The sequence below is a fragment of the Bombina bombina genome, chromosome 1 (assembly GCF_027579735.1).
Source record: "Bombina bombina isolate aBomBom1 chromosome 1, aBomBom1.pri, whole genome shotgun sequence".
In the NCBI taxonomy this organism is placed as follows: domain Eukaryota; kingdom Metazoa; phylum Chordata; class Amphibia; order Anura; family Bombinatoridae; genus Bombina; species Bombina bombina.
Window position 1 is genome coordinate 341,165,066 of NC_069499.1, and position 15,891 is coordinate 341,180,956.

The 15,891-nt window shown below is 41.8% G+C and overlaps 1 protein-coding gene across 1 annotated transcript in view; it reads right to left on the reverse strand.

The window, feature by feature from the left end:
• USP37 (ubiquitin specific peptidase 37) overlaps nt 1-15,891 on the reverse strand; it is a 343,747-nt gene that overhangs the window by 269,835 nt on the left and 58,021 nt on the right. Inside the window, exon 5 of the mRNA XM_053712385.1 lies at nt 8,326-8,490. Coding sequence (XP_053568360.1) covers nt 8,326-8,490 — 165 coding nt within the window. The remainder of the gene's footprint in view (nt 1-8,325; nt 8,491-15,891) is intronic.

The window sequence follows — 15,891 nt, forward strand, 5'->3', positions numbered from 1 at the left end:
CATAAGCCAGGTTGAAGGACCAAGGCGCTGCTAGAGCATCTATCAGCATTGCCTTGGGGTCCCTGGACCTGGATCCGTAACAAGGAAGCTTGGCGTTCTGGCGAGACGCCATGAGATCCAGTTCTGGTTCGCCACAATGAAGAACCAATTGTGCAAACACCTCCGGATGGAGTTCCCACTACCCTGGATGAAAAGTCTGTCGACTTAGAAAATCCGCCTCCCAGTTCTCTACACCTGGAATATGGATAGCTGATAGGTGGCAAGAGTGAATCTCTGCCCAGCGAATTATCTTTGAGACTTCTAACATCGCTAGGGAACTCCTTGTTCCCCCTTGATGGTTGATGTAAGCCACAGTCGTGATGTTGTCCGACTGAAATCTGATGAACCTCATTGTATCTAGATGAGGCCAAGCCTGAAGAGCATTGAATATCGCTCTTAGTTCCAGAATGTTTATTGGAAGGAGTGACTCCTCCTGAGTCCACGATCCCTGAGCCTTCAGGGAGTTCCAGACTGCACCCCAACCTAGAAGGCTGGCATCTGTCGTTACAATTGTCCAATCTGGCCTGCGAAAGGTCATACCTTTGGACAGATGGGCCCGAGATAGCCACCAGAGAAGAGAATCCCTGGTCTCTTGGTCCAGATTCAGTAAAGGGGACAAATCTGTGTAATCCCCATTCCACTGACTGAGCATGCATAGTTGCAGCGGTCTGAGATGTAGGCGTGCAAACGGCACTATGTCCATTGCCGCTACCATTAAGCCGATTACTTCCATGCACAGAGCCACCGAAGGGAGAGGAATGGAATAAAGAACACGGCAGGAATTTAGAAGTTTTGATAACCTGGACTCCGTCAGGTAAATTTTCATTTCTACAGAATCTATCAGGGTCCCTAGGAAGGAAACTCTTGTGAGGGGGGATAGAGAACTCTTTTTCTCGTTCACCTTCCACCCATGCGACCTCAGAAATGCCAACACTATGTCCGTATGAGACTTGGCAATTTGGAAGTTTGACGCCTGAATCAGGATGTCGTCTAAATAAGGGGCCACTGCTATGCCCCGTGGCCTTAGGACCGCCAGAAGGGACCCCAGAACCTTCATAAAAATTCTTGGGGCTGTAGCTAACCCAAAAGGGAAGAGCTACAAACTGGTAGTGCCTGTCTAGGAAGGCAAACCTGAGAAACCGATGATGATCTTTGTGTATCGGAATGTGCAGATAAGCATCCTTTAAATCCACTGTAGTCATGTATTGACCCTCCTGGATCATAGGTAGGATGGTACGAATAGTCTCCATCTTGAATGATGGAACTCTGAGGAATTTGTTAAAGATCTTTAGATCCAAAATTGGTCTGAAGGTTCCCTCTTTTTTGGGAACTACAAACAGATTTGAGTAAAATCCCTGTCCCTCCTTTGGGACTGGATGGATCACTCCCATAACTAGGAGGTCTTGTACACAGTGTAAGAATGCCTCTCTCTTTATCTGGTTTGCAGATAATTGTGAAAGGTGAAATCTCCCTTTTGGGGGGGGAAGCCTTGAAGTCCAGAAGATATCCCTGGGATATAATTTCCAACGCCCAGGGATCCTGGACATCTCTTGCCCACGCCTGGGCGAAGAGCGAAAGTCTGCCCCCTACTAGATCCATTACCGGATAGGGGGCCGTTCCTTCATGCTGTCTTAGAGGCAGCAGCAGGTTTTTTGGCCTGCTTACCCTTGTTCCAGGTCTGGTTAGGCCTCCAGACCGTCTTGGACTGAGCAAAAGTTCCCTCTTGTTTTGCATTAGAGGAAGTTGATGCCGCACTTGCCTTGAAGTTTCGAAAGGCACGAAAATTAAACTGTTTGGCCCTTGGTTTGGACCTATCCTGAGGAAGGGCATGACCTTTTCCTCCAGTGATATCAGCAATAATCTCCTTCAAACCAGGCCCGAATAGTGTCTGCCCCTTTAAGGGAACGTTAAGCAGCTTCGATTTTGAAGTAACGTCAGCTGACCATGATTTAAGCCATAGCGCTCTGCGCGCCTGGATAACAAAACCAGAATTCTTAGACGTTAGTTTAGTCAAATGAACAATGGCATCAGAAACAAAAGAATTGGCTAGCTTAAGTGCTCTAAGCTTGTCAAGTATTTCATCCAATGGAGTCGCTACCTGTAAAGCCTCTTCCAGAGACTCAAACCAGAACGCCGCAGCAGCAGTGACAGGCGCAATGCATGCAAGGGGCTGTAGGATAAAACCTTGTTGAATAAACATTTTCTTAAGGTAACCCTCTAACTTTTTATCCATTGGATCTAAGAAAGCACAACTGTCCTCGACAGGGATAGCAGTACGCTTTGCTAGAGTAGAAACTGCTCCCTCCACCTTAGGAACTGTCTGCCATAAGTCCCGTGTGGTGGCGTCTATTGGAAACATTTTTCTAAAAACAGGAGGGGGAGAGAACGGCACACCTGGTCTATCCCATTCCTTAGTAATAATTTCTGTAAACCTTTTAGGTATTGGAAAAACATCAGTACACACCGGCACTGCATAGTATTTATCCAGGCTACACAATTTCTCTGGCACTGCAATTGTATCACAGTCATTCAGAGCAGCTAAAACCTCCCTGAGTAACACGCGGAGGTGTTCAAGCTTATATTTAAATGTAGAAATATCAGAATCAGGTTGCATCATCTTCCCTGAGTCAGAAATATCACCCACAGAAAGAAGCTCTCCTTCTTCAGCTTCTGCATATTGTGAGGCAGTATCAGACATAGTTCTTAAAGCGTCAGTATGCTCTGTATTTCGTCTAACTCCAGAGCTATCTCGCTTTCCTCTAAATACAGGTAGTCTGGCTAATACCGCTTACAGTGTATTATCCATAGCTGCGGCCATGTCTTGTAAAGTAAACGCTATGGGCACCCTGGATGTACTTGGCGCCATTTGAGCGTGAGTCCCTTGAGCGGGAGTCAAAGGATCTGACACGTGGGGAGAGTTAGTCAGCATAACTTCCCCCTCGTCAGATTCCTCTGGTGATAAATTTTTTAAAGACAGAATATGATCTTTATTGCTTAAAGTGAAATCAGTACATTTGGTACACATTCTAAGAGGGGGTTCCACCATGGCTTTTAAACATAATGAACAGGGAGTTTCCTCTATGTCAGACATGTTTATACAGACTAGCAATGAGACTAGCAAGCTTGGAAAACACTTTAAATCAAGTTAACAAGCAAATATAAAAAACGGTACTGTGCCTTTAAGAGAAACAAATTTTCTCATAATTTGAAAAACAGTGAAAAAAGGCAGTAAATCAAACGAAATTTTTACAGTGTGTATAATAAGCTAACAGAGCATTGCACCCACTTGCAAATGGATGATTAACCCCTAAGTTCAAAAACCGGATCAAAAAAAACGATAGACGTTTTTTAACAGTCACACCAAACTGCCACAGCCTTACTGTGGGCCTACCTTCCTCAACAAATGATTTTGGAAGCCTAAAAGCCCTTTAGAGATGTCCTATAGCATTCAGGGAACTCCTGGATGTCTCAGTCTGTAATAGTTAATGCACAAAAAAGCACTAAACTAGGCCCCTCCCACTCATAGTAACACAGTGGAAAGCCTCAGGAAACTATTTCTAGGCAAATTTAAGCCAGCCATGTGGAAAAAAACTAGGCCCCAATAAAGTTTTATCACCAAAGTATATATAAAAACTTTTAAACATGGCAGCAAACGTTTTATATTGTAAATATAAAAGAGTTTTACCTCAGAAAGTAAGCAGGATACCAGTCGCTATTAAATCACTGTATTCAGGCTTACCTTACATAAATTTGGTATCAGAAGCATTTTCTAGCCTTCACATCTTCTAGAAAAATATTAACTGCACATACCTCATAGCAGGATAACCTGCACGCCATTCCCCCGCTGAAGTTATCTCTCTCTTCAGACATGTGTGAGAACAGCAATGGATCTTAGTTACAACCTGCTAAGATCATAGAAATCCCAGGCAGATTCTTCTTTTTTCCTGCCTGGGACAAAATAGTACAACTCCGGTACTATTTAAAAATAATAAACTCTTGATTGAAGCAAAATAACAGCTACATTTCACCACTTATCTCTTACTACCTCCATGCTTGTTGAGAGTTGCAAGAGAATGACTGGATATGGTAGTGAGGGGAGGAGCTATATAGACAGCTCTGCTGTGGGTGTCCTCTTGTTGCAACTTCCTGTTGGGAATGAGAATATCCCACAAATAATGGATGATCCGTGGACTGGATACACCTTACAAGAGAAATGTTATTACCAGAGAATTTTGTTACACCAGTATTTTACACATTGCCTAAAATACATAAAAAAAAGGGATACCCCTCCTGGCCGCCCAATTGTGGCTAGCACAAATTCTATTATGACTAATGTCTCTATATCTCTTGACAAATTACTTAGACCCCTTGCTATGGAATCTATGTCCTATATTAAGGATACAGGGGATTTTTTTATTAAATTAGAAGAATTAGGTATGGAAAGTGAGAAGTTTACTCTTTTTACCCCTTGATGTCAATAGCCTATATACATCAATTACCCATACCAGTGGATTGGGTGCTATCAGACAGGCTATTGACAATAATGGTATACCATCTGTTACCCAATGTGAATTTGGGTAATTACTTTCTCTTTCAAGACCAATTTTTTATACAATGTCAAGGAACTGCAATGGGGTCTAATGTCGCCCCCACATATGCCAACATTTTTATGAATGTGTATGAGGAGAGATTTGTATACACCAATAAGCTGTTTCTGCAATATGGATTATGCTGGTATAGATATATAGATAATGTCTTTGGCATATGCGGGGGCGACATTGACTCCCTACATGAGTTTGTGGCTGACCTGAATATATCCACTAGACATATTAAATTCAAAATGACATACAGTGAGGAATCAGTGGCATTCCTAGATACTTAGGTTATTAAGAATGGGAGGGATCTAAAAGTGGATCTATACAGGAAGGAGAGTGACAGAAATAGCCTTCTTAGATATGAAAGTGCTCATCCCCCCCTCTAATTAGGAGCCTTCCAAGGAGCCAATTCCTTAGAGTCAAAAAGATTGTCTCAGATGAGGATACTGTACAGGCCAGATCGATGGGAATGGGTAAACTCTTTAAGGAGAGAGGTTTCCCTGAGCAACTTATTCAGAAACAAATTGAAGATGTCAGTAAAATCCCAAGACATTCTATCCTGAGAGGGAACAAAGAGAAACAGGATAATAAACGTATAGTCTTTGTTTCACAGTACAACCCCTTGAGTAAAGATATTAATAATATCATTAGAAAACATTGGTCGGTAATTAAAGATTTGAATCCCTATATTAAAGAGTTTGAAGAACCACCAATGCCAGCATACAAAAGGTGTAGAAATCTGAGAGACGAACTAGTGAGAGCTGATTTAGGCTCAGGAAAGAGACAGGTACAGACATATATCTACACCTAAACTGGGATGTTTCCCATGCCTAGGGTGTTGTAATTGTAACAACATCATTAAAGGTGATTCTTTTTCCCATCCCTTAACTGGTAAGAAGTATAAAATCCCTGGATATTTCACATGCAATTCTGAGTATGTGATTTATTTAATTAAATGCCCCTGTTCCAAGATTTATATAGGTGAGTCAACACGTAGGATAAGGGACAGAATTATTGAACACAAATCAAATATACGACGCAATAACAGGGATGCTGCAGTTTCTAACCATTTTTTACAGGCAGGGCACACCATTGCACAACTGAGATATCAGATGATTGAACAGATCAAGAGACCTAGGAGGGGGGGTGATAGACAGCGTACCCTTAAATGTAGAGAAACATACTGGATCTATACACTACAAACACTAATCCCTTTGGGAATGAATAGGGAGATAGACTGGCATGTAACTTTATGAATATTTTATCTATTGAGGTGAGATATATATTTTTAGATACAATTCTGAGATTGGAATAATGTTGCTACTATAGGGAGGTAAATTTACACAGTTATTAATATTGTTTGCAATATTTAGGTAATAATGTATATATATATATATATATATTTATTATATATTGTGTTTTACAGGTTAATATAGATGGTTAAGATGAAGTGTCCTTATCCACTAGAGCAGTGATTTGCAACCTTTATTTTGCTGTGGCACACTTTTTTTTACATTAAAAAATCCTGTGGCACACCACCATCCCAAAATTTTACAAAATCACACATTGTAGCCTAATACAGGATATATTATATATATATATATATATATATATATATATATATATATATATATAATATATGTCATGGTTGTAAATGATGCCTGATGAGCCTGTCACATACCTCCCAATATTTCAAAATTTAAAAGAGGGACACCCCCGCACTGTTGTCAGTCTGCCGCGGCACACCTGAGGATCTCTCATGGCACACTAGTGTGCCACGGCACACTGGTTGAAAAACACTGCACTAGAGGGAGTATGGAGAATTATACATTGATCTGTAAAGAAAGGCTTAACAAAAAAGTTGACCACCCACACAGGTGTTTGTAACTCCGCCTCTAATGGCTATTTAAAGAGTGTGTATGGACATTTCTGTATACAACATGATTAAGATCAGGTGCTGACCGAAACGTTGTTTTGTTTTTTGGTATGTCTCTAAAATAAAAAGTTACTAAGTTTCTACATTTTGGTGCTGCTACCTTTTTTATTCAATGCCACATCCCCCATGTTTTCCTGGACAGTGGAAAGTCACTAAGCTAAATAACTAACACATGCATCAGTGTGCATTGTAATAGCTTTACTGTACTTAGAATTTAGAAACAGAACACACATCATGCTGCTGCACACTTAGCAGTTTTCAGGTTTCTCCATGCATGCAATGCATACACTGTTTCATATGTTACTCATACCACAGCTAGACTGACTGCCCAGTGCCCAAGAAATCAAAGGAAAATGTGGTAAGAACTGGATATCTATTTTCATTTCAATTAGCTGTGTGTGTGTTGAGTTCAGTTGTTTGTATTATGTATTGTAGTAGTTACTCTAACTATAACTGGTGTTCTACTACTTACTGTGTTCAGAACTACAGCTACAGCTGTAAAAATTAATGTAATATGACAGGCTGCAGGATGTCAGGATTGACTTTGTCAATGACACATTCCCCATGTTTTCATGGACAGTCACTCAGCTAAATGACTAACACATTCAGCAGTGTGCTGCATCGTACTACCTTTACTTAAAAACACAAATTATGCAGCTGGAGCTGGATAGTCCTCAGTAAACACTTTTCAGGTTTCTTTCTACATGCTGCACACACTGCGTCATGTTACTCTTACCACAGGTAGACTGACTGCCCAAGAAAACATGGGCAATGTGGTAAGAACTGGCCAACTCATTTCATTTAAATTAGCTTTGTTTGAATGTTTTGAGTTAACTTGTTATGTACTACTACCTCCTGTATATAACTGTGTTGATGTGTTCTACTTCTTAGTGGTCTTTTATATAGATCTACTACTACAGAATAGCTGTGACTAGTGTGTGATTGTATATGACCGGCTGCAGGATGTCAGGATTGACCTTGTCAATGCAATATCCCTCATGTTTCCCTGGACAGTAACTCCTAAAATGAATAACACATGCAGCAGTGTGTGCATTCATTGTACTTACTTTACTGCTAACTACACTTATATTTATTTATATATACAGAACTTTACAAGTCATACTGTTGTAAAGAGTAATCATACTACTGTGTCCACACCGTTAGAATGACTGTCCAATAAAACATGAATGTTGTGTGAACTTGTGTGTCATAAGACCTAATAACTGGCTAGTGGCTACTATTTTATCACATCCAGCAAATTTTATTGTAACTATTTTTTGTTTTGTATTTTTATGCTCAAATAATGTATTGGACATTGATAAACATGTACATTAAGATTCTGTAGTGTTAAATAAAATGTTTAATGCTAAATGAAGGCGTTTGCGATTTAATTGCGATTTTATTAAAAATGACTATCGCTGGGGGGGTTCTTGGTTTTTTTTTTTTTTTAAATCGAGATTTATTTTTTTTGGTCATATCGACCAGCCCAAATAAATAAATAAATATATATATATATATATATATATATATATATATATTATATATAGTTTTCAGTGGTGGTGCAGAACTCACAGTAACACAGTAATACATATAAACATACACACTTTATCCCATCTTTGTGAAGTCTCACAATTTACAAATGCCTTAGGTTCAAAACATTGGTGTTTACATCAAGATCTATTAGTGGAGGTTAATAATGGCTACTATGAGTTAAGATTTTTTATTATTATTTTTTATATATATACATATACCAACCCTTGCAATTGTTGTGGTAAAGGTTGTGTAGAGAGTGGCAATCTTGGCTTGTTCCACCCGGTGTAGTCTTGGTTGGGTTTAAGCTTCTTCACAGAATTTGGGGCTGACTGCGAAGAAAGGATTAAGCTTCTTTTAGCAGCAGGTGGCTGATTTGTCCCTGACAACCTAATTGAATGAAAACAATATTAAAGGCTTTAGGTTTGAGAAAATGAAAATGTAGAAGATATGGTTTACTATTTCTGTAAAGTTTTCCCACATTAATGTTTTATGAAGTTAATAGAAAAAAAACTAAATGCGTACCTGATCAATTATTTTCTTTCCCGACATGGAGAGTCCACAAATTCATTATAATTACTAGTGGGAATTCAACTCCTGGCCACCAGGAGGAGGCAAAGAACACCCCAGCAGAGCTATTAAGTATCACTCCTACGTCCCATAAGCCCCCAGTCATTCAGCCAAAGGAATATGGAAAGAGAAGATGACACAAGGGTATAGAGTTGCCTGAGGTTTATACAAAAAAAGGCTGTCTTAAATAAAATTAAGGGCGGGTTCGGGTTGTGGACTCTCCATGCGAGGAAATAAAAATAAAAATATATGCTTACCTAATAAATGTATTTCTTTTTTGACACAATGCGTCCACGGATCAGCTTTAATTACCAATGGGATATTCACCTCCTGATCAGCAGGAGGCGTCAAAGAGTACCGCAGCAAAGAGTACCACAGCAAAGCTGTTAAATAGCTCCTCCCTTACCTCCCACTCCAGTCATTCGACCAAAGTTAAGGATAGAAAGGAAAAACCAAGGTGCAGAGGTGTCTGAAGTTTATAATAACAAACAACCTGTCTTTCAAGAACAGGGCAGGCCATGGACTCATCGTGTCAAAAAAGAAATACATTTATCAGGTAAGCATAAATTTTCTTTTCTTTTTAATGACACGATGAGTCCACAGATCAGCTTTAATTACTAATGGGATTCAATACCCAAGCTAGAGTACACAGATGATACGGGAGGGACAAGACAGGGAACCTAAACGGAAGGCACCACTGCTTGAATAACCTTTCTCCCAAAAGCTGCCTCAGCCAAGGCAAAAGTGTCAAATTTGTAGAACTTTGAAAAAGTGTGAAGAGAGAACCAAGTCGCAGCCTTGCAAATCTGTTCCACAGAAGCTACATTTTTGAAAGCCCATTAGGAAGCGACAGCCCTCGTGGAATAAGCCGTAACTCTCTCTGGAGGCTGCTGTCCAGCAGTCTCATATGCAAAACGTATGATACTCTTCAGCCAAAAAGAAAGAGAAATAGCCGTAGCTTTCTGTCCCTTACGTTTTCCAGAGAAAACCACAAACAAAGAAGACGACTGACGAAAGTCCTTAGTCGCCTGCAGATAAAACTTTGTAAAGCACGGACCACGTCCAAATTGTGCAAAAGTCGTTCCTTCTGAGAAGATAGATAAGGACACAAGGAAGGAACAACAATTTCCTGATTAATGTTCCGATCAGAAACAACCTTAGGAAGAAATTCTAATTTAGTACGTAAAACTACCTTATCTGACTCATACTGCAATGTCGAGAGCTCTGACACTCTACGAGCAGAAAAAATAGCAACAAGAAATAAAACTTTCCAAGATAACAACTTAATATCTAAAGAATGCATAGGCTCAAACAGAGACCCTTGAAGAACTTTGAGAACGAAATTCAGACTCCAGATGTACAATGATTGTACATCTGGAACATCCACCAGACATTTGTGTAACAAAATAGATAAGGCTGAGATTTGACCCTTTAGGGAACTAGTCGATAAGCCTTTCTCCAAACCTTCTTGGAGAAAAGACAAAATTCTAGGAATCCTAACTCTACTCCATGAGTAGCCCTTGGATTCACACCAATAGAGATATTTACTCCATATCTTATGGTAAATCTTCCTAGTTACAGGCTTACGAGCCTGAATCATGGTCCTATGACAGAGTCAGAAAAACCTTGCTTGGATAGAATTAAGCGTTCAATCTCCAAGCAGTCAGCTTTGGGTGAAGGAAGGGCCCTTGAATTAGAAGGTCCTCCCTCAACGGAAGTCTCTAAGGTGGCAGAGATGACATGTCCACCAGATCTGCATACCAAATCCTGCGAGGCCAAGCCGGTGCAATGAGGATCACCGACGGCCTCTACTGCTTGATTCGAGCAATGACCCGAGGAAGAAGCGCAAACAGAGGAAATGGGTATGCTAGACTGAAGGTCCAAGGAACCGCCAGAGCATCTATCAGTTCTGCCTGGGGGTCGCTGGACCTCGACCCGTATCTCGGGAGCTTGGCATTCTGTCGAGATACCATGAGATCTAATTCCGGCTGACCCCACTTGAGAATCAGGCTGGAGAACACTTCCGGATGGAGTTCCCACTCCCCCGGATGAAAGGTCTGCCTGCTCAGGAAGTCCGCCTCCCAGTTGTCCACCCCTGGGATGTGGATCACCGACAGGCAGCAAGAATGGGCCTCCGCCCACTGAATTATCTTGGTTACCTCTGTCATCGCTAAGGAACTCGTCGTTCCTCCCTGATGATTGATGTAAGCACCTGAAGTTATGTTGTCCGACTGGAACCTGACAAACTGGACCGAGGCAAACTGAGGCCAGGCCAGAAGAGCAATGAAGGTGGCTCTCAGCTCCAGAATGTTTATAGGAAGAACAGACTGACTGAGTCCAAACTCCCTGAGCTTTTAGGGAACCCCAGACTGCTCCCCACCCTAGAAGGCTGGCGTCTGTTGTCACAATCACCCAAGATGGTCTGCAAAAGCAGGTTGCCAGGGAGAGATGATCTAGAGACAACCACCATTGAAGGGAATCTCTTGTCTCCTGCTCCAGTAGTATTCAAGGAGACAAATCCGCATAATCTCCGTTCCATTGCCTGAGCATGCTTAACTGCAGAGGTCTGAAGTGGAACAGAGCAAACGGGATGATGTCCATTGCCGCCACCATCAACCCGATTACTTCCATGCACTGAGCCACTGATGGCCGAGGAGTGGACTGAAGGACTCGACAAGTATCGATAATCTTTGATTTCCTGACTTCAGTCAGAAAAATCTTCATCGATAGGGAATCTATTATAGTTCCCAATAAAGTTACCCTTGTATTTGGGACTAAGGAACTCATTTCCAAATTTACCTTCCACCCGTGAGATCGCAGGAAGGATAACACCATGTCCGTGTAGGATCTTGCTTGTTGTAATAATGGCGCCTCTGCAATGCCCCTAAACCGAAGCACTGCCAACAGCGATCCCAGAACCTTTGAAAATTCTGGGAGCTGTGGCAAGACCGAAGGGAAGAGCTACGAACTGGAAGTGTTTGTCAAGAAAGGCAAACCTTAGGAACTTGTTATGATCCCTGTGAATGGGAACATACAGGTACGCGTCCTTTAAATCCATTGTGGTCATAAATTGACCCTATTGGATCAAATGGAGAATGGAACAAATAGGTTCCATCTTGAAGGACGGTACTCTAAGCAATTTGTTTAGACTTTTGAGATCTAAAATTGGAATAAAGGTTCCCTCTTTTTTGGGAACCACCAACAGATTGGAATAAAATCCCAGACCCTGTTCCTGTACCGGAACAGGAACAATCACTCCCAGGTTGGAAAGGTCTCTTACGCAGTGTAAGAATGCCTCTCTTTGTCTGGTCTGCAGACAATCTTGAAAGCAGAAACCTGCCTCTGGGAGGAAAACTTTTGAACTCTAACTTGTATTCCTGGGACACTATTTCTATTGCTCAGGGATCCTGAACATATCGAGCCCAAGCGAAGAAGGAAAGTCTGCCCCCTACAAAATCTGGTCCCGGATCGGGGGCATGCCCTTCATGCTGTCTTTGATTCAACAGCAGGCTTTTTGGATTGTTTTCCCTTATTCCAAAATTGATTGAGTCTCCATGCAGGCTTAGTCTGTTCCTGTTTGGAGGTAGTAGGGGAAGAATTTCCTTTGAAATTTCGAAAGAACAAAACTTGCTCTGTTATCCTTTTTGTTTGTTTCTCTTATTCTTAGGTAGAAGATGACCCTTACCTCCCGTGGTATCAGAGATAATCTCCGACAGGCCAGGTCCAAAAAAGGTTTTCACCTTGTAAGGAATAGCTAGAAGCTTAGACTTAGAGGACACATCTGCAGACCAAGGCTTTAATCATAAGGCTCTGCGAGCTAGAAAAGAGAAACCCGAAATCTTTGCTCCCAGTTTGATAACTTGAAGGGAAGCATCCGTAATAAAGGAATTAGCCAGTTTAAGAGCCTTTATCCTATCCTAGATTTCATCCAGGGAAATTTCAGTCCTGATAGCATCAGACAATGCATCAAACCAATATGCCGCCGCACTAGTGACGGTAGCAATGCACACAGCTAGCTGCCATTGCAAGCCCTGGTGCACATACATCTTTGAGTAACCTCTCTAACTTCTTGTCCATAGGGTCTTTGAAGGCACAACTATCCTCTATGGGAATAGTGGTTCTCTTAGTTAAGGTGGAAACGGCTCCTTCCACTTTGGGAAATGTCTGCCAAGCTTCCTTAATAGAGTCGGCTATGGGAAACATCTTTTTAAATATAGGAGATGGAAAAAAAAAAAAAGGTATACATGGCCTCTCCCACTCCTTGGCAATAATCTCAGAAGCTCGGTCTGGGAAGGAACCTCAAAAATCTTGGAAACAACAACTACCTTTCAGGGTGCCAGGAATCAGACAGACGAGAAGTGCAAAAATAATCACACCTTTAATAATAGCAAAAAATAATAAAAAGTCCACAAGTCAAATAAGCCAGGAGTCAAAACCAGAGCTGGTAGTCAGACGAGCCGAGTCAGGTGCCAAAGCGAATAGTCAGACAAGCCAGAATCAGGAACAAGGAAAACAGCAGTGACGGGAACAAGCCAGGGATCAGGAACCAGGAGGGACGTCAGACAGCCAGGTAATACACAGGAACTCACAAACAGGTCTGAGACAACGCAAAGGCAAAGCATACTGAACAGAGGCCCTTTAAATAAGTGATGACATCACAATTGTGAAACTGCATCCTGTCTCACATGGATGATGCACACCAGTCTGGCCATAAAAAGGAGATGTAGGAAATGAGCAGCATCCCCCAAAATGCACCATAGTCAGGAAGAGATGAGTAAAATGGCTGCCAGCAGCACATGGCAAACAACAGGGAAAAAACCCTGACACTACCGTAGAGTCGCCATTGTCCAAAGTAGCTAAAACCTCCTTAAGTAACAGGCGGAGGTGTTCTAGCTTAAACCTGAAAGATATAACCTCAGTTTCAGCAATGGTAATTGCACTTTCTGAATCTGAAATTTCACCTTCAGATGCTACTACGGTATCCTCCTCTTCAGGCTTCTGTGAGGGGACATCCGAAATCACAACAACTGCGTCAGAAACCTCGCATACTGATCTAATTTTCCTCTTACACTTCCCCTGCAACATTGGAAAAGCAGACAATGCATCTGAAATTGTAGAAGACATGATAGAAGCAATGTCCCTTAATGTAACTCCAGCGGGAGTTTGAGTGGAAACGCAGGGCACTGCATGTGAGGGCGGTAAAATTTGGGACGTTTGAGGAGAAAGCTGCGGAATATATTGAACCTCAACAGGAGTCTCCAGAACAACATCTGCCTTAGAAAAGGAAATTTATTCTTACCTGATAAATGTTTCTTTTACGATACGAAAAGTCCACAGATTTCATCCTTACTTGTGGGATATCGCCTCCTTGTCAGCAGGAGGAGGCAAAGAGCACCACAGCAGAGCTGTATATATAGCTCCTCCCTTCCCTCCCACTACAGTCATTCGACCGAAGTTAGGAAGAGAAAGGAAAAGCCAAGGTGCAGAGGTAACTGAAGTTTAACAAAAATAAAGACCTGTCTCATAAAAACAGGGTGGGCCGTGGACTCATCATATCGTAAAAGAAACAAATATATCAGGTAAGAATAAATTTCCTTTATTTTTACAAGATACGATGAGTCCACGGATTTCATCCTTACTTGTGGGATACAATACCACGGATGAAACGGGAGGGGCAAGACAGGGAACCTAAACGGAAGGCACCACTGCTTGAAGAACTTTCCTCCCAAAAACAGCCTCAGAAGAAGCAAAAGTATCGAATTTGGAAAATTTGGAAAAAGTATGAAGAGACGACCAAGTCGCAGCTTTGCAAATCTGTTCAACAGAAGCATAATTTTTGAATGCCCATGAGGAAGCCACAGACCTAGTGGAATGAGCCGTAATTCGAACAGGAGGCTGCTGTCCAGCAGTCTCATATGCAAAACGGATGATACTCTTCAGCCAAAATGAGAGAGAGGTAGCCATAGCTTCCAGACCCCTACAGAAAACAAACAGGGAAGACGATTGACGAAAATCCTTAGTTGCCTGTAAGGAAAACTTCAAGGCGCGGACCACGTCCAAATAATGTAACAGTCGCTCCTTCTTAGAAGAAGGATTAGGACACAAGGAAGGAACAACAATTCCCTGATTAACATTTTTATTCAAAACAACCTTAGGAAGGAAACCAGGTTTGGTACGTAACACCACCTTATCAGAATGGAAAATAAGATAAGGAAAATCACATTGTAATGCTGAAAGCTCAGATACTCTTCGAGCAGAAGAAATAGCAACAAAAAATAAAACTTTCCAAGATAACTTAATATCTTTGGAATGCATAGGTTCAAACGGAACCCCTTGAAGAACCTAAAGAACTAAATTCAAACTCCAAAGAGGAGCAATTGGTCTAAACACAGGCCTGATTCCAGTCAGAGCCTGACAAAAAGATTGTGTAGCAAAATAGACAAAGCAGAAATCTGTCACTTTAAAGAACTTGCTGACAACCCTTTCTCTAATCCATCTTGGAGAAAAGACCAAATCCTTGGAATCCTAACCCTACTCCAGGAGTAGCCCTTGAATTCACACCAAAAAAGATATTTACGCCATAACGTATGGAAAATAATTCTAAAAACAGGCTTACGTGCCTGAATCAAGGTATCAATGACCGAATCAGATAACCCTCGCTTAGATAAAATCAAGCGTTTAATCTCCAAGAAGTTAGCTGCAGAGAAAATAGATTCGGATGATGGAAGGGTCCCTGAATGAGAAGATCTTTCCTCAATGGAAGCTTCCATGATGGCTAAGATGACATGTCCACCAGATCGGCATACCAAGTCCTGCGAGGCCACGCAGGAGCGATGAGGATCACCGAGGCCCTCTCCTGTTTGACTCGAACAATCAACCGGGGAAGGAGAGCAAATGGAGGGAACACCTAAACTAGGTTGAACGACCAAGGCACTGCCAAGGCATCTATCAGCTCGGCCTGGGGATCCCTGACCTTGACCCGTATCTCGGAAGCTTGGCATTCTGACGAAATGCCATAAGATCCAACTCCGGCCTGCCCCATCTGAGAATCAGGTTGGCAAATACCTCCGGATGGAGTTCCCATTCCCCAGGATGAAAAGACTGTCTGCTCATAAAAACCGCCTCCCAATTTTCCTGGGATGTGGATAGCCGACAGATAACAAGAGTGAGCCTCCGCCCACTTAATTATCTTGGCTACTTCTGTCATCACTAAGGAACTCC